Genomic DNA, 22,406 nt, shown 5'->3' with positions numbered 1-22,406 from the left:
TTTTCTTGTTTAAATTTCAGAATAAAAGCCATCTTGATTCCCTATATGACTGTAGTCTGGAGTTGGCCAGCAGTAATAAGCCTCACTACTGTGAATCTGCTTCCTACTTCCTACGAGTTCTAGCTCGTCAACTCAAACAACCATTAAAAATGGCCGCCACTAGCCAAGAGCAATGCATCATGGGATTCTTAGAAGATCTGTGCAAGTTGTTAAATAATCAAATCAATGTTGCTAAGGAGAGTTTATTAGAGGCATCAGTGCAGGGACCTATGTATGGCATTATGCATTGTATCAGGCAGATTTTGTGTGATGTTAAATTTGGGTATGTATATAAAGCAGGCAGAGAAATGTTTCTATGATAAATAAAAGTAGAGTTTGGCATTCTTTCATTTTTGTTTTGCAGAAAGAGTATGGTATGAAAGATAACTTGGACATATATGTTTTTATATGTAAGAATGTCTACAAGTAATTTAGGTGAAGTTCTGAGCTCAGTGCAGTAAGGAAGACCCCTCCATGAATATAGTTAATTTCTTATCAAGAACTTGAATAATGAGAAATTGTCAAAGTAAGTCCTCAATTGGCTGTGTTCTGTAGAAGTGTTTATGGAAGCACCCCAATGCGGAATCCATGAGACTTATGAGGTTGATTCAAACACCAGTCTTTTTAAATCTACAAAACTATTCCTACCTGGTACAAACTGGACAGTGTTAATTGTAAATTCATTTTTTGTCACAACTACACAGTAGGTATGTAGCAATGATTAGATATCTCTTACCAATGTATAATTCTTTTGCAGTTCTGTAGCAGCATGTAGCAAATGGAGAGCTATGTTGCTATCTATCATCAGATTATGTTTTGATGTAGCACAAATTTCTTCTACTGTTGTATGTAACTCATCACCAGAGGGCTATCTTCCAAGTGAAAGCAATAGTGAAACTGGTAAGTTTTAGGTTTAACATCTGTGAACAACTTTAGATGAATGGTTGCCATTCCAATCATAATTCTAACCCTAAGCTCTTTATAATAATTTTAACCCCCATATCCTAATCTGAAAACCTAATCCTAATATCTTGGCATGACAGCAATACTTATTCTAAAACCTAACAACATTTATATTGAATGTTTATTTGTTCTCAAAATAGCTCACCTAGGGTTTAGTTCTCTGTGAACAACTCACTTGACTTTCTATAGCCGCAATAAACAGGGGGTGCACTCTTGGAGGGGAACACACTTTTAAGAGTGAGCACTGTCAGGCAGTGCTTGACGTCTCAAAGCTGAGTTGTAGGCTGCTGGTAGGTAGTAGTACCTGACACCATCCCTGGTGAGGCTGCTCCCTGCATCCTGATATATTCTGCATCCCAAATTACCTCTACCAAATCGTGATGGATCAGAGTCTATCATTTGTTTTTTGCCAATTGGCATAGTGTAGACCACTGGTTCTGGCATGCTCTGTTACAGGGAAGAGCTCTCAGCAATGTTCGGATACTCCTCTTGACAACATTTGTGCATAGATTTTTATCAGATAGCTATTTATTTCTGTAGTGTTTTAATTTTGTTTTCACTAGCATCTGATGTTAAAACAGAACAGTCATCAGACCAATTAAGCCAGGACAAGGATGAGGATACCTCATCAGAAGTAGAAAAGTCAGATGAGGTCACAACCTTCCAAGTGACCCCTCAGATGGTTCTTGTGTGTTGCTGGAGAAGTATGAAGGAAGTGTCATTGTTGTTGGGTCAGTTGGCTCTTGATGTTCCTGTATGTCTAGCAGAGGATGGTGGCACTGATGGGTTAACAAAAGGACTGATCACAGAAAAACAGGTATAAGAAAGGAAATGATATGAAAGTGTGCTGTAATTGTAATAGACTTTTTGTTAAATTAGATAGAAAATTATCATCATACAGTCTGTCCACATAGAAGTACAAACCAAATCTGTGGCATCGGGGGTCGATGCTTTGCGTCACACAAACTGCGTGTTAAAAAAACCTGACAGAGCGTGGTGCGCTCAACAAGTACAAATCGCGCAGCAGTTGGCGCGCCAAAGAAGCATTTACACATGCATTGCACTGAAATGTTTATTCTCATACCTCCAGTTTCCGAGGTCTATTTACTTTGTACTTCTATGTGGACAGACTGTAGGTTGATAATTTCGCATCTGTTATATGTCAGGCATTGCAGTAATTATGTGTACTCACAGAGCAAATTTTGTGTTTAGCAACCTAACTTTGGAGGGAGGAGAAAAGTGTTTTAAAAATGCTCAATATTGAGCTCAATAAATAAGTCGGTAATCTGTGATACATGTTTCTATTTTCTAACGCTTGGTGGTCTAGAAAATGTTTGATCAAAGGTGAATCTTATTTGGTTGCTTTTCAGATTCTTGACATAGGAGAGTTATTCTTACAGCTTCTCAAGGAATCTAAACATAGAGGAGCTTTTGAGTTAGCTTACGTGGGCTTTGTCAAACTATGTACAAACTTGTGGAGGTAAGCATTGTCTGCTTAGTAATTTTCATCTTGGCAGGTCAGTGATATGAGTGTGCATTTCATGGAGCACAGCTTCAAATCAGGAGCTTTCACTTGCGCTGACATACACATTCATGCATTTAAAGGCGTGGTGAAGCCACTGACCCACCAAGATGATATATAGTGTACACACGCATATATTGAAATTTGGGCAACACTAATTTCATATAATTATCGTGTTCAGACAATTCAGTAGTTAGGCTTACTCAACAGGAATTCATTATACGTTGTAGTATTTCTATGAGTATGCTGGCGGTTATCACAATACCTGTGCTACTGCTAATTAATCACGGTTCACTATTCATCATGTACATAGACCTGACTGGGGAATTTGGTATCATAAACCTAACATGAGGGCTATTATGACTCCAAATGAAGGTATTTTTAAATATTTTTAAGTATTTTAAAGGACAGGCCAACGGTTTTGTGTATTAAAATACACAAAACCGTTGGCCTGTCCTTTCCCGCAATATAATGGTTTTGAACTTGCCAAAATATGCTTTTGTTTAATTATTTTTAGGAGCAACATACAATCCCTCTGTCAACTTCCTGAGCAGTGGTTGGAAGGTCTTATGAATGATGTGACATCAGACCAGCCTATGCTATGTGCTACTCGGAGGAGTGCTGGCATCCCATTTGCTATACAAGTAAGAAGGAATGCAGATGATAAGAGAATGTGTTGTAGTTATGAATAATAGATTGGGAGTCCGGTGTAAATAAATGGTTGATGCCTTGTGGGACTAGGGGCCTGCCTATGAGGTAGTACCAAAGAGCAGTGTTTACTCTCTCTGGAAATTAGGTGCGCCAAATGAAACATTTTCTTCCCAAATTGGCCCAATTTTGGCTCAGTGATTCCCCAAATTGACTAATTGTAATACAGCATTACAAATTTGTGTGCGCCAAAAATAATTTTCACTGGGCCAAAAATGAGACATACGGCCTCTGAGTAAACACTGCCAAAGAGTACTGATTCAGCCATGTTTTTGTGTTGCTCATGGATAGCAAATGGTGTACCTCCTGATAATTTTGCTATCTTGCGATTGAGTAAGAAATGAAAATGTGAGTTTATATGGTTTGGGGGTTATTCACATGAAAATCTGTGTAATGGTTTGAGGAGTTTATGTAAATTGGACAATAATAACTGTGCACCATCTATTTTGAGGTCTTTGTGGGAAATTGGAGGGTTTTGTTTTGGTCCAAGGTATTTTTCCGATCAGGTTTGGTACCGAGGCCCGAAAAACCCCCGACAATTTCACACAATGAATTCAAAATAGATGGTGCAAAGTTATTATTGTCATTCATTACCGTCATATCTGATATTTTGAACAAATGAAAATGGCATTTTATGTTATTTTATACCATAAAAATGCTGTTAAATATAAACAGTTGTAATTATTATTATAACCTACCCTACAAAAAAAATCAACCAGGCGAACTTGACACTAGCGCCGACAACAAGAGCTACCAATTACAGAAGCCCAACAGCATCGGGTGTACATGAACACACATGCAGAAGTCATTGTTGCACGTATCTGACTAACAACGTGTTCCAGGAGTCATTGTGACTTATTAATGACCACGCAATAAGTGCATGGTCAGGCAATCAATCTCTTTTGATTCTATTACACTTGCTGCATATATTTGGTTATGAATGTGAGAAAGTAGGGCTGGAGGGTGAAGCATGTGTGAGGAAAGGTAATGGTGTGTGGGTCTTGTCTTGTGTGAGTATAATGATATTCTTATGTGAGTTTGAGTAATCTTTGGAGGGTTTCAAAGGTGATGGATGGCCCATGAGACGGGGCATGGGATGAGTGTGTTCATCGAGGGCAGATTATTTGTTGCTTGACATTTGTATTTGAGTATAGCAATCTCCTCTGAGTAAATGTTTGCTTTTTATCCAGTGACAGAGGTTTTGCAACCAAGAGCTTCAAATAAGGACCACATGAGCTTCACTGCAGATGATGTAATCACTTGTCTTTGATCATAATTGTCTCTATATTCTGATCATGCAGGCTCTATTGAATTCTGAACCAGTGAACTTCAGTAAACAACATTTCAAGTCAGTTATGTCAAGGCTGCTGAATTTGGCTCTTCCGGATGCTGATAGTAGCCAGGTATCTTCTACATCCCAGGTATGTATGGATGATTGTTTTAAATATAGTAGCTGTAATCGTATTGGATGAATCTAACTAAATAAGCTAGTGGATGTTGCAATAAACAATTGTCTTTAGTTCAAAATTGAGTAACATTATGATTGTGTCATGAAATTAAATATGTTTTGGCTTAACATACAGGTTCATGCTTTAAACATCTTGAGGGCGCTATACAGAGACACGCATCATGGTGAGGACGTCTTTCCTTATGTTTCTGATGGAGTTAGAGCAGCCATCGTAGGATTTCAGGCAAAACTGTGGGCGGTAAGTCATCTCACTCATTGTCAGGTCATCCTTGTTTCACTATTTTCTGTGATAACATGGACAGCCATGGGAATTGAACCTGCAGTAGTATGTATTATGTGCTGGATAGGTAAAGAAAACCACCATCAATTTTGGCCCCCACAGCGGTGCAGGCTTTTGTTATGGTGCAGATGGTTGGCTGTTTGTCTGGTTCAATCACTCATTCATTCATTAGCTGGGCAAAAGCAAAATTATTAATCCATTATGAACCTCCAACGCAGTAACTGATCAACTTTTTTCATTTGTATTTTACCATTTGTTATCGACACCCCTTTGTTGTGGGACCACCTTAATTACGAACCAGCTAATTCTAGTTGTTATTTTGAATCGTTGTTATTTGAAAGTTGCAAGAGCGTGAAAAGAGGCCTACTAAACAGTGGTTAGGTAATGGCTTATGGCTCATATGACTTATAAACACTAGTCTTATTATTTAATGCTTTTAATTGAATACTGTATATCATATTCATATTTTCTGACAGGTTCGTAATTCAGCAACTATGCTTTTTAGTGCCTTAATTACAAGAATATTTGGAGTCAAGAAAGGCAAAGAAGAACAGGCAAGGAAAAACTGGTAAGAGAAATGGAACTCTTGTAAATTTGTAATGCTGAGCAATATCCACTAACAGGCATGCTGATATCAAGAAAGTTGATCATATCAAGACCAGTCAAAACTTACATTCTGGATGTTTCATCAACCATCAGTAGATTTCATCAGCAGTGTTGCTGTTTTGAAGTGCTGTGTGATCTTGATCCAGCAACACTCAGAGTTTGAGAAGCATCGTTCCATGTGTCAAAGTTATTGTGCAACACAGGATGGATCAAAGAAGCAATATGGATCCAAAGGAACAGCTGCAAACTCCTAAACAGAAATGAGGGGCTTACCAACTTTCACACCTATGCGGTCCTGTGTTGCACAAGAACTTTGACACAGGGCATGATGCTGCTCAAACTCATGGGTGTTGCCAGATCAAGATCACACTGTGACAGCACTTAAAAACATCAACACTGCTGATGATATCAACTGATGGTTGATGAAACATCTAGAAACATAAGTTTTGACTACTCTTGATATGTGAAGAAATTGAACAAATTATCCAAGGGCAGGCTGACATTTGGAGGAAACTCAAAAGTTTGAACTTACAGGTTGTGTCTAACCCCTCATATCTAAAATAGATATTAGCCTGATATCGCCTTATCTACTTGCTCTAATAGCCAGACTCACTTTAGTTTACAAGGAAACTCATTCCATAACTCCATCCAATATTAGTCGCCTTTTGTGGAACCAAGACAAAAGACCAGTAACTGAACAAAACCAGACCATGAACTACAACATCATCTAGTCCATCAAAGACTGCTGTCCGTTTCCCAGAACCATACTAGTTCGGAACTCACTTAATTTCCTTTGTATATTTGTATTTGTTTATTGTAGTATGACGGGGAGAGAGTTCTTCTCCAGGTTTCCTGCTTTGCATGGATTCCTACTGACACAACTGAAGGAAGCTGCTCAGAAGATAGACAGGTAAATTGGATTAACAGTAATTTTGACATGATCTTCTCTATGGGGGCATTTTTGAAAATTGAGCCACTGTAATTATTACCATAGGCTATCATAATTATTATACTAAAAGTTTCGAAGCTTTGTGATGTATATTTTATTGGATTTTTTTACTTCATATTTTTGCCTTGATCTCAATTTCAAATTTGCCACCTTTGGATGCAAGCGATCCAAATGAGTCATATATTGTGGAATACTATATGATGATCAAGACAGAATTAGCATGCTGGTTCTGTTGTTTTTGCTTGTTTGAGGAATGCCATGACTGATTGTATTATACAATACAAATACTACATGATTCAAGGGAAAATAGGGCATACTTTTTTCCCTGAGGTACTGGCTATGGGCTCGTAGACAGTACCGAGAGAAAAATAGTTGCCCTATTTCACTACCAATCTCAGTGTGAGAGGAACTATAGGCTAAAGAGATGAGCAGTACTCTGTTCATTATTTTCTGATAAGTATGTTTTTGTTTTATGAAATTTGTGAACATGTTTCCAATATCATTATTCTTTGCAGCTCTGCTAAAGCTCATCTCCACCCAGCTTTGTTCCCAGTACTGTTGCTTCTATCAAGACTATACCCATCTGCTATGGATGGTAGTGATAGCAGTCTTAGCATGGCTGTATTTGTACCACATATCCTAAGGTAAGACTCACTAGGACCTAGACTTGTTACTAGTAATGTTACTCCTAGACTATGCCCATCTGCTATGGATGGCAGTGACAGCAGTCTTAGCATGGCTGTATTTGTACAACATATCTGAAAGTAAGACTCATTAGGACCACGACTTATTACTACCTCTGACAACATAGGCATTTTGAGGCTTCAGATGGTGCTGATTGAGATCTGGTTGTTTTGATTGGATCTTGATGTTTTTGCTTTGTATCCTTTTTTAACTGTCTAACTGCTAATGGACTTTCACAAACTTTCATATGCAACTTGGATGTTGATGAATAAGGATTATAAGTCACTTGGTGATCTGAAACATCCCTGCATGATTTGTTGTGAAATGAGGCAAGATTTTTGTTTCAAGGTAGCATTTCTATCTTGTGTTTTTGCATTTCTGTGGCCTTGTATTATCCACTGCACAAATATTCCAAGAAGATCCAGGTTGATGTTTTCACTTTGTAGCCTTTTTTGACTGTACAATGCTACTCTAACTGCTAATGGACTTTCACAAACTTTCCTACGCAACTTGGATGTTGATGGGCAAGGATTGTAGGTCACTTGACAATCTGAACATATCCCTTCATAATTTGTTGTGAAATGAGGTAAGAATTTTGTTTCAAGGTAGCATTTCTTTCTTGTGTTTTTGCATTTCTGGAGCCTTATATTATCCACTGCACAAATATTCCAAGAAGATCCTGGTTGATGTTTTCACTTTGTAGCCTTTTTTGACCATGCAACGCTACTCTAACTGCTAATGGACTTTCATAAACTTTCATACGCAACTTGGATGTTGATGGGCAAGGATTGTAGGTCACTTGACAATCTGAACATATCCCTGCATAATTTGTTGTGAAATGAGGCAAGATTTTTGTTACAAGGTAGCATTTCTTTGTGATTTTGCAATTCTGGGGCCTTGTATTATCCACTGCACTAATGTTCCAAGAAGATCTATCACTCCTTTTGATAGAGTGCCTAAGGAACCATTGAATTCCCAAGGGTCTGGCCTGGATCTCCTTTGCAGATTCGTAAAGCAATGTTGTATTTGTTCTGCCATTGTCAACTGCTACATCCCTCTCATTGTGGCCCTAAACGTGCAGACACCACTTCAGTGGGTGCATAGCATGCCATGGTTCAGAGAGTCACGTAAAATGGTGGTCCCATGTACCAGAAGAGCAATATCTGGACAGAGCAGGGGATCAGCCCGGGCCTGTTGTCTGTCACACTCAGCATTGAGGTCAACTTGCGCTGCCCTTTGGGGCTTGGCAGCATATCGACCCGTGGCCCGCTTTGAGGATTCTGAGTATTCAGAAAGCATGGATAAATGCCGTTTTATTATTATTATTACATTAATTGCAGCCTTTGTAGCATTTAGCAAATACAATTTGGATTTGACCACACTTTATATGCTTTTTATAATTTTTGTGATAGTTTTAACTAACATCATATGTTTTGTATAAAGATTTTCTACAAATGTCTATAATTTCGTCATCAATTCTCTGTTACATACTATTTTAAAATTGTACCTCTGCTGCTATGACTGCAACATTATCTGCCACATTCTTCTTGTATGTGACTCTTTTTCGTGCTGGTCGCTGCATGTACTTTTCCCAGTTTTTTTGGGTCTATTGCCATTTGGTCTAATACCATTTTGTCTAATTCCCGCTTAGTCTATATTCAATTGGTCTATTACCAGAAAGGCTAATTGCCACTTAGTCTAATAATCATATAGTCTAATGTCCATTTAGTCTAATATTGTTTGGTCTAATAACCGGTATGTCTACTAACCATATAGTCTATTAACCATTTGGTCTAATATTTCTTTGAATAACCATTTGGTCTAATAACTATTTGGTCTAATAACCATTAGGTATAATACTTGTATGGTCTAATAACCAGTTAGTCTAATACCATTTCGTCTATTTATTAATAAACTAAATGCCTGTAAGACTAAATGGTGTGTAGACCAAATGGGTATTAGACCAAATGACTATTAGACCTATTGGTTATAGACCAAATGAGCATTAGACTAAATGGTTGTTAGGCTAAATGGTTTTAGACTTATTGGTTATTAGACTAAATGGTTATTGGACCAAATGGTTATCGGACCAAATGGTTAAAGGACCAAATGATTATTGGACGTAGTGGATATAGACCTAATGGGTTTAGACGAAATGGATGTAGACGAAATGGATATTGGACGAAATGGTATTAGACCAAATGGTATTAGACCAAATGGCAAATCCCCATTTGTTTTTCCTACAACTATTGCGATGGTACATATTATACCTTGACAACAAATCTCTTGATTCTAGGACATTACCTAGTCTTACTTCCCATAATTGATTTCCACTTTTTGATACAGTGTTGTGAATTCGTTGGCCCATATCAGTTGAACCATTTTTGGGGAACACTCCTGAGTTCTCCGGTTAATACTCGAAGACACATGTTTTTGTTGCAACTTATCTGGCAAAATAGGTATTTTGAAGCTTCAGATGGTGCTGAGTGAGATCTGGTTGTTTTGAATGGAGATGGACTTTGATGCTTTGTAGCCTTTTTTGATGGCCATCCTTTCTGTGGTGTAACTACTATACTTGGGTCATTCAATTCTTCTGCCCTCTGGTTACTTGCTTGATTTCTATGTAGATGTATAGATGCCCTTCTATAGCATTCTCTGTGCCAATATACCTGTCTTTCCATGAGGTCTTCCTGCTGTCAAACCACTCAGCATATCAGCAATGCTTAGGAACTCCAGGTTTCCACACTCTGCTTTCATCCTAATGCAAGTTAGGATCTTTTAAATGTTGAAGATAGGAAGGTCTTGTAATCAGTGTCTACCAAAGGCTTGATTGTATCTTCTTGACAAGAAAGGCACAAAGAAAAGTCAGTCATAACTTTCTTTGAGGGAGGCTTCATGATAACCAAAGACTTGTGAAATTATACAAGAGTTTGCATATAATCATATCAACCCTTGTCTTATTGATGTATTAATTGGTTACATGCACTACTAAAGGGGTGTGAGTGGGTTTGATATTATCCTGTTGTTCTGTTTTATAACAAAGGATAACTGTGGCATATGACATTTGGTGTTTATAAAGCTAATAATATCCTCTTTCTCTGAAGTTGTAGAAAAATACATCGCTGCAAACCTAAGGTACTCTGGTGTTTTTTTACCAGGAGTATACATTGCAAAAACTACAAAATTGTATGGCATTGACAAGCTAAAATATGCTTTTATGGTGATGATTATGATGATGACAAAAATGATAAAGATGATGAATGTTTTTATAGTGATGATAATGAGGGTGACAAAATTGATGATAATAATGATAATGATGATTACAATAACCAATTTAATGATAATGATAATAATATTGCTTTTACTTGTTTGTAGGTGTGCAGGGAGTGCAGTATACAAGACCAGATGTATTGCAGCAAGGGCTTTAGTTGCAGTGGTTCCTGGTGGTCAAATCCCTGACATGATAAAACAACTCCTGGAAACTCTACCTGAAGATTCTCAATTGATAAGCTCATCACATGAAAGAATTTGTCATAACTACATCCATGGAGTACTTTTACAGGTAGATTCACATACCAATTGTTCATTTATATTTATTGTAACTGCTAACTAATTAGACAGGACATCATGGAACTAGATATGCTGATTTGTGTATTTTGTTTCTGTGACTTGGGTTACCTGAATAGGTGACTCCATTTGAAATCTACACCCCATGTGTGAGAGATGAAGGTCATGTGTTCTATAGGGGGTGTGTGGATTTCAATTGGAATAGCTCATTGCTGGTGACTCTTTACTATAATTTTCAGCACAGTACTTCAGCGGTCTGCCAAATTGGCGCAGTTTATGGCGTATACGGTAGTGGGATTCTGATAGGTTAATTGAATCACGTCATCATCACATCGGCACCTCATTCGCTTGTCAAACTGAGAAGCATCGCGTGACATAGTTCTTTTTACGCGATAATCAGAGAGCAGATGGACACCGCTGAAGTAATTTGCTGAATAGTTTGGTCATTAACATTCACATTTACCAACAGAGTAACATGCAATGTTTTATCAAAAAAAGCTTGCACTATTATGATCATATTAACCTATTTTATGCTTATGGATCAATTTGTGAAACAGTTTAGCAAATATTTTATACATAAAGTTATTGCCACCTTGATATCATTACAGATCCAGTGTCTCCTTGAAGCCCATATACAGAGTGGTAATCTATCTTCTAGTCCTGAGATGCAGATGAATGTATCAAGTGTTCTGGCTCAAGTTGGCAAATGTCTTTGGCTGGCAACAAGGTAATTATCAGTTTTAAATTAAACAACAAAAAAGAACAGTTTAACCCACCCAATCTGTTTAACAAGTGCTGGTGCTACTCTAGATAAAAAAAAACCTGAAAATACACCAACATAGGAATCTATGGGCTCAGGACACATGTGTCCATCTATGAATCAATTTTCTATTTTTTTAATCAAAAATCTGAACACATTTGTGACCATCCTCCACAACTGAGCCCGGATGTCGCCAGTGCCACTATTGAGATATGCTCCATTGAACTTAACAATAAACAATAGGAAACATAGGATTTATTGACTGTTTTATTGATTTTTCACTACTTAAATGTCAAGTACTATAGACATGATATACATCATTTTAAAGCTAATTTCAAGCAGAATATTTTGGTTGAATATCTCAAAAATTATGATTGGCGACTTCAGGGCTCAGTTGTGCTGGATGGTCACATTTTGTCAGAAGAGATGCACATCTGAAAATTTCAAAAATGACATTTAAATTTTGATAGATCTGTTAGTTCATAAGTTATTGGCCAAAATAGAGAGACCTCGCTCTTGTTTGCATTTTTACCTAGAACTCAGAAATTGTAAACCTACTAAATTTTCAATGTCATTTTTGACATTCTCAGAAAATTTCCTTAAGGGCTGGGGTATGAACGTTGGACAGTATTTATTTTGGGACATTAGAGCACATCAGACATATCGATTGCATTCTGAATATTTAAGAATGTCATTCTGATATCAAATAATTTTGATTTTTGAAATCAGCAATGTAATACACATTTTATGGCAAATCATTAAAATTGATATTTTTGATATTTAACAGTACTCGGTAAACTTTATAAATCTGATGATTTATACTTAACGTATGTAGGTGGGATGAAATGCGACGATCAATTGAAAATTTTGACCTTTTCGTATTGAAGATATGGATTTTTTTTCCCAAAACACCAAAAAAATTAGGTCTTTTTGGGAAAAAATCTATATCTTCAATATGAAAGGTCAAAATTTTCAATTGACCGTCGGGCTTTTCCTCCTGCTACATACACTTTAAGAATATATCATTAGATTTATATAATTTACTTCGAGGACTGTTATATATCAAAAATTTGAAAAATATCACATTTTTATAATTTTTTGTCATAAAATTTGTATTATATTGTGATTTTCAAAAATGAAAATTATTTGATATCAGAAAGACATGCTTCAGATTCAGAATGCAATTCGATAGGTCTGAGGTGCTCTCATGTCCCACAAACAATACTGTCGAAACGCAATAAACGCTCATTTTAGATCCCTTAAAGAAACATGGGTCACTTTTTATAAAAAGTCTTTGAATTTTGAGAAAAATTAGACAAATTGTGCCACAAACGGAAAAAGATAAGTCTTGAAAAACTTCAAAAAAACTTGTGTTCAATCAACAAATATGGTGCGACTTGAAGTCAACAGAAAATTGCAAACTTTATCCTCCAAGATCATATCTTCAAAACAGTTTTATAAAATGAGTTCTGGTTTACTGCAACTTGAAATTATAGCTATCTATGTGTCTTTTACATAAATACTGAATGATGGCTGACGACACATTTTCAGATATCACCACATTCGTTGAAACCTGTTTTTATGGGACACCCTGTAGACTAACTGTACATTATCTAAATCAAAACAGAAATATTTGTGAAGGGAGCAAGCATGGCCGTAGCAGGAGGGGACAAGAGTGGCGGCCATAGCCTCCTCAATTTTTGAGCAATTTCTTATGTATTTCTTTGTAACATCAATCTTAACCCATATCAAATTATTTGGACCCAAATGTTTTCAACCTTACTTTGGCCCTGTGATCAAGCATACTTGAGTCTGGTCAGCCGTAATCAATATGTTACTTTTTCAAAGTATTGTCCATTTCACAACATAAAAATTTGGTAAAACCCCATCAAAATGAATATGCATTTGCTAAGATCTGTTGTTGCTGAATACAATAAATGACAAAGAAATTGAACACTTTAATAAACTCACAATCAATTATTATACCAGATGGGTGGATATATGGGCTATTCCAATTGATATCCATACACCCCCTATGGAAGACATTACCTAACACAGGGGGTGTAGATTTTAAATGGAGTCACCCATTCATGTAACCCCATTTGGCATTCACACCCCCTGTGTGGAAGATTGAGATCATATCTTCCATAGGGGGTGATGGATTTCAAATGGAATAGTACTTTGCTTGATCACATCATGGCTGTTTTTGCAGATTGAAGTGATCATAAGGGACTAAGTGATGACATTTCCAGAATATAACTATCTGTAAATTCAGATAAAAAGTTCTGCCAAGGTTACTTAGTTCTGAAGAACCATAAAATTTGGGAAATTGCTGACACATGTGTCTGGAAGACATAATGTAATACATATGGTACAGGTGCAGTACTTTTGTTATCAGCATTGCATTGTCTAGTATGTTTCACATTTCACAGGGTAAAAGGATGTCACTGGTGTAAAAAAGCTTTAAAATTAATGTTTCCACCTTACCCAAGGCTGTAAGATATTAGAGATAGGTTTGGGGTAACCATAAGAGTAGAGTTAGGGCAGAGAGTAGCTGAAGATAAGAATTAGGAAAGGCATTGATCAGGGATAAGAAAATTAGGTATCTGTCAGCATCTTCAACATCCAGCAAAAAATAAAGCTACACAACCACCGCCATCACATATTCTTGCTACCGGGCGCCCCCATGCATGTACCAAATATGCAATACTCGGTGTTTTGTTTTATTCAGGCTCCGTAGTGTACAAGCGATAACCAGCCAAGTTCAGTCAGAGCCATGCTTTGGTGACTGTTGGGATTAGCACTGCAGGGTTTGATTTCTAAATGTTGGATGGTCCAGATATCAATTCCAGGACTCAGCTGGTGGCAGTCCTTGTCTAGGGATACAGAGAGTGTATAAATAGCATAGGCTTAGGAACCAGGGGCTGGGAGGGGGGGCTGGAATACCTTTCAGCCCCCCCCCCCCAATAATCCTAGGTGAAGTTAAAAAAATGTGATAAAATAGAAGGAAAATGGGTGTTTGTGACCTATATTTTGCAAAATTTTCTGACTCCAAGGGGAACTTTTTTAAGTTTCAGCACCCCCCCCCCCAAATGTTTGAAATCTTCCTAAGCCAATGAATGGGTGTGTCATTGGGAGTTGGGGAGGGGGGGGGGGGCGGTAGTAAGCAAGACAATATTTATATTGGAGCCAATGACATGTCATATTATATTAATGTGTGATGCTTTCAATGCTTAATGTAAGGTAGCAAATAGCAATGTAGTTTTTTATATCAATTTTTATTTCAGAAGGGGGGATTTTAGATACGGGATATGCAAATGTGTGCCCCTTCCACCTGTATTATTTCACTTTTCAATAAGCAGATTATGATTTATAGATATTTGGCCATTCTAATTGAAACCTATACACCCCCTATGGAAGACATGGCCTTTATCTCCCACACAGGGAGTGTACATTTCAATTGGAGCCACCCATTCAGGTAACCCCATTTGAAATTCACACTCCCTGTGTGGAAGATTAAGGTCATGTTTTCCGTAGGGGGTATATGAGGCATAAAAAGACCACTTGAATACTGATAATGTACAAAAAATGTATGTATAATGTATCCAAAATCAAAATGAATCTGATATCAAAAATTATATTCACAGCGCCCCCTATTGGTCAGCCAGCATTTATTATCACGACATAAGGAAAAAACATTGTTTGAAAACCTTGCATTACCTGCTGGTGTCTCTCAGCAATGGATCCCTGGGGCTGCCGTGATAACCACTATAAGATTAGGCCTAGATGGGAGTTTAATGACATACTTGGTAATCAGAAACTACATAAGGATCTGATACACACTAGCTCCATTTCCTGTTTTCCCATGTAGTCACTTGAAAATGTCTTTTTATATATATATCATGGGAGACAACCAAAGGCAAAGAAATGTTATCATGAACAACTCTTGAACCCATCTTTGAACCCTCCACTCACAGATGGTAAATGCAGACAATCACAAAATATACAAATACAATTACTGATTTCTGACTATTTAGTTTGATTGCTATGTTTATATTTGAAATTTTCCAGAAAAGTGCATTCCAACAGTTGGGTGAATAGCCAATATATCAATCTTGTCATTTTGCAAAGAAAACAAGAGAAATACATACTTTTGTCAATAAATACTTGTTTAGTTTTTGTATTTGATTGGGGGTATAAAATTGTGTTAAAATTTTTTTTGCAAAATGTATGTCCAGTTAGACAGTCAAAATCTTAAGAAAAAATGCATGTCCATGAACAACGGTCCAGGACACGTATTTTTTTTCTGCAACCATAACGGGATGCAAAATTTTATTAAATCCTAACCCTAACACTTACCCTAACCCTAACACTTACCTTAACCCTAACCCTAACCATAAACCTTTCCTATGTGTTCCTATGGGTTATACAATTTTTGGTTGCAGAAAAAAATTAAGCGTCCAGGATAGAGTCCTTGTTTGGTGGCAAATAGTAATACCATGTATGTGTACGTGCATGTATACATGTGTTAAAGGCACTAACCTCAAGTTGACAGCACACTGTCAAGATGATTAATGGGAACATTATCAAGTACTTCTTGTGATGGTCTCACCACTTCCCTGGTCTCATGGACCAAAAAACCAGAGTGTTTTTGTCCAGAATTGCATTTCAGCTATTTACACCATTTTCCAACCTGTTTTCATGAAGACTTTGAATCTCAGCGGTGAATTCGGTGTGAGGTGGGGTTTAAATGGCAGTTGGGAGGGTGGGTTAGTCTAGTGGTCTTCTCACTCGCTACTTACCACTGTGGCCGGGGTTCAATTCCCCGCGGTGTCACATGTGAGTTTGGTTGCCGATCCATGCTCATCCTCGCAGGTTTTTCTCTGAGTGCTCCGGTTTTTCTCCTGCCTCTAAAATCGGACCTCTTTCCATATCCCTGTCCCGTCATATCCGGATGGCATCCCTTGAATTTAGTAGCCCCTGAGCACTATTGGGTTTAGCCTGGCTTCGGCCGAATGTTATAAATAAAAAATAAAGTTGTTTATAGTTTTTGATACTTTAATTGATACAAAGTTTAGTATGTGTACATTAAAAATCACATCACTCTTTTTGAGTTTTGAATGTTTTGTACTGTTAGTCTGGTGAGCCTATAGTAATACATCAATTATTTTTAGACCTGATCACTGCGGGCATTGCACCCTATTATCACGATGAGGTACATGAATGAAATCAGCTGGGATTTACACTATTACTACATTATAGTAGGTCACAAAACATGGGTTCATTTACCCGCTGTTCTACTTCTTGTTCTGGAACTCATCTTTTTTGCAAACCGGTGGGAATGTCCTGTGGTAGTTTAAAGCACCTTGTATGCATTAATGGTTTGTAGTTGTACTGGGGGAATAGAGGTATTGTTTAAATAGACCTGTTTGTATCTGTCATGTGATACAACCTAGGTGACACCATTGTTTTAAGTAGACCAATGAGCATAATGATGGAGAGGTGCTTTAGAAAAATAAGGACATTCAGTAATACTTTCTGAGACTGAAGTACATGCATGAAATTGAAAACAAAATATATTCTGATTGACATTCTTAAACAGGGTCAGGATTCTATTTGTCGTTTATGGATGAATAATAATGTCTGCCGTTGAAAAAACATTTTCTAACTGAGGACATATTGTATTGTTCAAAAAATCATTCAATCAATTAGTCACTCAGTCAGTTTGTCGGTCAGTGTGTCAGTCAGTCAGGCAGACAGTCAGGCAAGCAGGCATGCAGACAGTCAGTCAGTAGCTGTCAGTCAGTCAGTCAGTCAGTCAGTCATTTCTGACTAAGGGCACATTGTTCATCAATCAATCGATCAATCAATCAATTGATCAATTGATCAATCAATCAATCAATCAATCAATCAATCAATCAATCAATCAATCATCCCAACAAACAGTCTGTCAGTAATCCTTAATTTTAATTGAAATTGTAAACCTTATATTTCTATTCTATTATCCCAAAATAGCATGATTCAAAGATAAAGAGAAACTATCAACTTGTGAAAATAGCAGACATTGCATATTATATATCAAAGAAAAGGCAAGCAGGCATGTCCGCAGTATAATTGACAGCCCATAATTTTATTGCAAAAAATGAAAAATGTAGAGCATGGATAGAATGCAATTTGGACATTTATGATCACATTATTCTGAATAATGTTCCCCTGTGGACCAATCAAAAACACATATGTAACAGGAGAATATGTTGACAATTTCTGATTTTGAAATATGTTCATTATTAGTTCACACTTTACAAATTATGCTAAAGTATGGTCAATACCCCATTACAAATTCTCTAACTTTAAAACAAAGTAAAACATAAGAATGTATCACCTGGTTTTATCAATAACTCAAACTCAATACTAGATGCATTCCTCTTGATCTTGTCAGACCAATCAAAAATACATATTTGAATAATGCACATTGCACCCTCAGGGTAATAGAATTGTTTTACATCATATGTTTGTTCTTGGTATTTTGAATATAAGATAAACCAATAATAATGTGGGTTGTGTTTCCATTCAGCATTCTTGCAGCACTATAATAAAATCTCTTGCCAAGCTCTCTGTGCTGGCTTCAGACTATTGTCTGGGGTCACTGTTTCTTTGGAGTTTAGAAAAAGAATTATACTTTTATTAGTTTATTGAAGACCAGTCCATTAAATATTTCATTTCAATTATATTTGACATTCTTTCATACTTACAAAAAACAAAACTTGAATCAATAAAATGGCTATAAATTTATAAAAACTTGTAATGTCCAATAATACTTGAAAAGAAGACACTTGTATTCGTCCTTTGGCATTTCAATTTATACAAAGTCAAACTGAATTTGCTTGATCTCATCACATAATACTTCATTAAATGTCTTAACAAGAATATTGTTTATTTTCTATTTGTAGACACAACCCATGCTATGTAACTAGATCTGCTATGTTGATCACCTTGAATACCATTATATCAGATCAATTCTGGATGAAGACTTCATCATCTGGTAGAAGAGATTCCTGTGCTGACACATTGCTGAAGCTCAACACATCATTGTGGTCTATTGTCAGCAGTAATATTGCTGAAGCTGCTGATGCTGAAGATGCACATCAACAACTCCCAGGGTACATTGAATGGCAGATTTCAAATGTTCAATTGTATCTGAAAATTCAGGATGCGGAGACCCCTCATGAGACCCCTGTAGAGACCCTCATGGAGACCCCTGGATATCTGTGTGAGAAAGAAGTTCATGGTAGTGCAAGTATTGAGAAGAATTTTGGAGAACTTCAGATATCAGGTAGTTGCAATAACCCTGAGGATGAGAATGCCATTTTAAAGGGATGCCGTAACAGGAGCAGAAGCAATTTGGATAATACTCAGAAATCAAAGCCATGTGAGACAGATGACAGAGTTATCAAAGTTGTATCCAATCTAATCTCTTCTCCCCACTATGAAGTGCGTGAACTCACATTGGGGACACTGCTAAACGATCGTACATGTACCCTCAATGATGCATCAATGCAAGGAGATATAACTGAAACTTGCAAAACAAATTTATGGTCAAAGGTCATCCATTCTGATGACATCTTTCATGTTCTTGTTGCCGTGGTAATTGGAAATGGAAAAGAGGACCACCCTGCTTGTATAGAGAAGGTAACTCAAGTTTGTTTTTGAAATTTGAAGTGGTGAAGTATGGAAGTTATGATTGGTGTATTGCAATTCCCATGGAGGTACTTATCTATTTAAAAAGTGAAGACATTTTTCCCTCCAGAGTGTTTTCTATATTTAAATGTAAATAGTGCATAGCTTTATTTGGAGAAGCAAACAGTTATTTATGTGAAAGAAATTCCTCACAATATTTTTGATTCAAGAATTACAAACATCAGGAGCAGGAAATAGCTGTTTCTAATTCTTAATCTTTGTTTCAAATCCGGGCAGGCCTTTAGCCAGGTCTTTTATTAAGGTGAGGTAGGGTGCTGGACTGCCAAAATGAAGACCTTGTTGCAAAATAATTTGACTTGTTTATAAAAATATCACTTCTATGAAGATGAACTCTATGTGAATTTGTTTATGAAAAAATGAATGTTTTGTAGTCAATTTTAACATAATATCCACAGAAAAGCTGAGCATACCTTTGCTTGATAGAGGATGCGTCACCAATAAATACCCTCCACACATGCATCCTACCCTGCCATCACTCACACCTCTTCTGACTAAAATTCTATGACAGTGGTTCCTGACGTGCTTATTGTAGCAACTTGTTGACATGACAAATAATTAAAAAAGGTTCCAGACTCATTAATCAAGTACCTGAGGATAGTTTTTTTTTGCTGTAAAATAATGGACACTTTTGTGCAATTAATTTTTTTGCACTTTTCCAATTTTGAAGAGTTTCACTGTGTTTTTAAATTTGCGATTCTATGCTTCCTTACAATAACATGTACACAAAAAGAATATATTCGTACATTTGTACCATTGTGGTAGCTGCTTGCAGCGTGAAAAGCGAGAAAATAAATTAAGCTTTTACAGTACCATATGTCATAAAAACCTATACAGTTTCACAAATCAACCTGTAGTGGAGCAGCCATTGCACATTCAGATTTCTTCCTCTCACACAGTCATTCTAAACATTTACAATGTTGATCTAATCATGGTTTAATAGGAAGGAATGTATCATGACTATGTTATGCTCTTATGATGAAAAAAGTTGAATGTACTTTTCAACATGACAAATCCATGTGTATGAAAATGTTCTTATTGAATAGCCTGATTCAAATTATTTAACTTCCCAATCAAAATATTTAATGATAATATTTAAAGATAATTCTATCTATTTTTTCCTGTTTGTTTATAACATGCAAACATTTGGATTGATGATACACTGTAAAAGGTGAAACTTTTAAACTCTTCACATACAAAATTATCACTTTGACTGTACTTCCAAGAGGGTATCTAGATGATATCCAGAATGTTGCATTTACAGTTCTTCATTTCATAGCCGTGTTATAAATGATGTCACTCCTCACAGATCTTCTGTTGTGACAAACTCATCATTGTAAAACAATAAATATGTCATAATTAGTATATGTGATGGGATCAAGAAAAATCAGTCGGAACTCGGAAATATTGATTTTGAGATATAGCCATACAAAGAAAATATTTCCTTTTGTTTCCTGTTGTTTTGGAAACTTTTTAATTGCTCATATCTTTGAAACTGGTTGTTCAATTTCAATGGGATTTTCTGCAAAATCAAGATTTGTAAATGTTTTACTAACCTATAAGAAACTAAAAATTTCATATTTCCGAGTTCCGACTGATTTTGCTTGATCGCATCACATGTTTCTTGTATATTTCAACCTGAATTACACCTTTGTCATTTGTTATTCTGTATGCAGGCATTGCTGCTCCTAAGTAGCCATCATTTAAGCCACACATTTCCATGGGTACTACCAGGTGGTGCTGCTATCTCCTGTTTGGACTGCTTCAATAAGATACTACAGGTGGCAAATCAAGAAAACCAAAGGTAATAATCTAAGGCAGGCCCGTAGTCAAGGGAGTGTCAAGGGGACGGACGGATACCGCCCCATCCATTAAGGTCAAAGTATCTCTTCAAATCCACCCAAAATATCCCCAAATCTCTCAAATTCCACCCAAAATGACCAACTTTGACTCAATATCACCCAAAATTCTTGTAATACAATATTGATATTGACCATATTTTACACACAAAACCTATGGGTAAGAATTTCACAGCTGACTATTCCCAACCATATTTCCTAAATGTGAGTGGACGCGGCGAATCAGCCGTAAACTCGGCAAATTGTATTCTGAGTTAAAGTGTAAAATGTATGTGAAGGTCGTTATTCATAGGTGTATCAATTGCTATGCATAAGTATCTTATCAAACGCTGTTTAAATCAATCAATAATACTACTGCTGAAGAGGATAATAAGCTTCTACCTATTTCTATAGAATAGTTCTTGTCTTTGTTTGCTTTGGCTAAATCCTGTTCAAGTGGTAGATAACAAAGCATTGTATTTTGTCTAGGTATGTATAATCAACAATGAACAATGAGAGAATATTTCTGAACCTCGTTGACTTGGGGATGATTTGGAATGACCGCCAATTATGACTGTTGGATATTTATTACCAGAAATGTAGAAAAAGAGACACATGTAGAACTGATAAAAAATACAATTTTGTCGAAGGAACAGAGTTCAACAAATCATAACCCGGCTTTTGGATATCGTTTGAAGTCAAATGATATACCATTTTAAAGCTTATGGTATATATTTTCTAAACACGAAATAAAACAAAATTGACCGGGCCGACTTTACGGCTGATTCGCCGCGTCCAGTCACAAATGTAAAGGGGACACGCTGCCCCCTATGTTACCTCCATTAACATGGTCTAGTCTTGGAAAATAATATTCTTGGAGCACCACTGTTGCATATAAACAACAGAAAGGCAAAGATAAACCATTTTTCAATAGAAACCTGTGAAGCTGATACATTGTGTGTTGATAACTTATTTCTTAGATTTACATGTAGTTATGATATGGACATTAATATTTTAGGTCATGCAGAGGGTTGTCTATTTTTAGTCGGTGTTTGATAACAGAAGGCAATATGTTATCAGAATAGTATAGATGAAAAGGTTGTCATCACTTTTTTTTCCAAGCATAAAGAGAATCTCTGAGCTGATATATAATAAATTTGAGAGCAACCAAAAAATCAGATTAGGTGTGTATGGAACTAGTGCACTATTGAATCAGTAATTATAAAACAGAATATGTAGAGATCAACGTTTTTTAAGTGTAATTTAC

At 36.5% G+C, this 22,406-nt stretch overlaps 1 protein-coding gene across 1 annotated transcript in view; it reads left to right on the top strand.

Annotated features, from left to right (window-relative positions):
• Window positions 1-22,406, top strand: part of LOC140152999 (tRNA (32-2'-O)-methyltransferase regulator THADA-like) — an 81,563-nt gene that overhangs the window by 18,391 nt on the left and 40,766 nt on the right. The window contains exons 14-27 of the mRNA XM_072175569.1: window positions 21-322; window positions 797-939; window positions 1,566-1,819; window positions 2,373-2,482; window positions 3,042-3,168; window positions 4,534-4,653; window positions 4,816-4,938; window positions 5,457-5,548; window positions 6,407-6,496; window positions 7,051-7,179; window positions 10,595-10,781; window positions 11,395-11,513; window positions 18,497-19,235; window positions 20,978-21,105. Coding sequence (XP_072031670.1) covers window positions 21-322; window positions 797-939; window positions 1,566-1,819; window positions 2,373-2,482; window positions 3,042-3,168; window positions 4,534-4,653; window positions 4,816-4,938; window positions 5,457-5,548; window positions 6,407-6,496; window positions 7,051-7,179; window positions 10,595-10,781; window positions 11,395-11,513; window positions 18,497-19,235; window positions 20,978-21,105 — 2,663 coding nt within the window. The remainder of the gene's footprint in view (window positions 1-20; window positions 323-796; window positions 940-1,565; window positions 1,820-2,372; window positions 2,483-3,041; window positions 3,169-4,533; window positions 4,654-4,815; window positions 4,939-5,456; window positions 5,549-6,406; window positions 6,497-7,050; window positions 7,180-10,594; window positions 10,782-11,394; window positions 11,514-18,496; window positions 19,236-20,977; window positions 21,106-22,406) is intronic.

This window comes from Amphiura filiformis, chromosome 5 (genome assembly GCF_039555335.1).
Source record: "Amphiura filiformis chromosome 5, Afil_fr2py, whole genome shotgun sequence".
In the NCBI taxonomy this organism is placed as follows: Eukaryota; Metazoa; Echinodermata; class Ophiuroidea; order Amphilepidida; family Amphiuridae; genus Amphiura; species Amphiura filiformis.
This window is presented reverse-complemented; position numbering and strand designations above follow the sequence as displayed.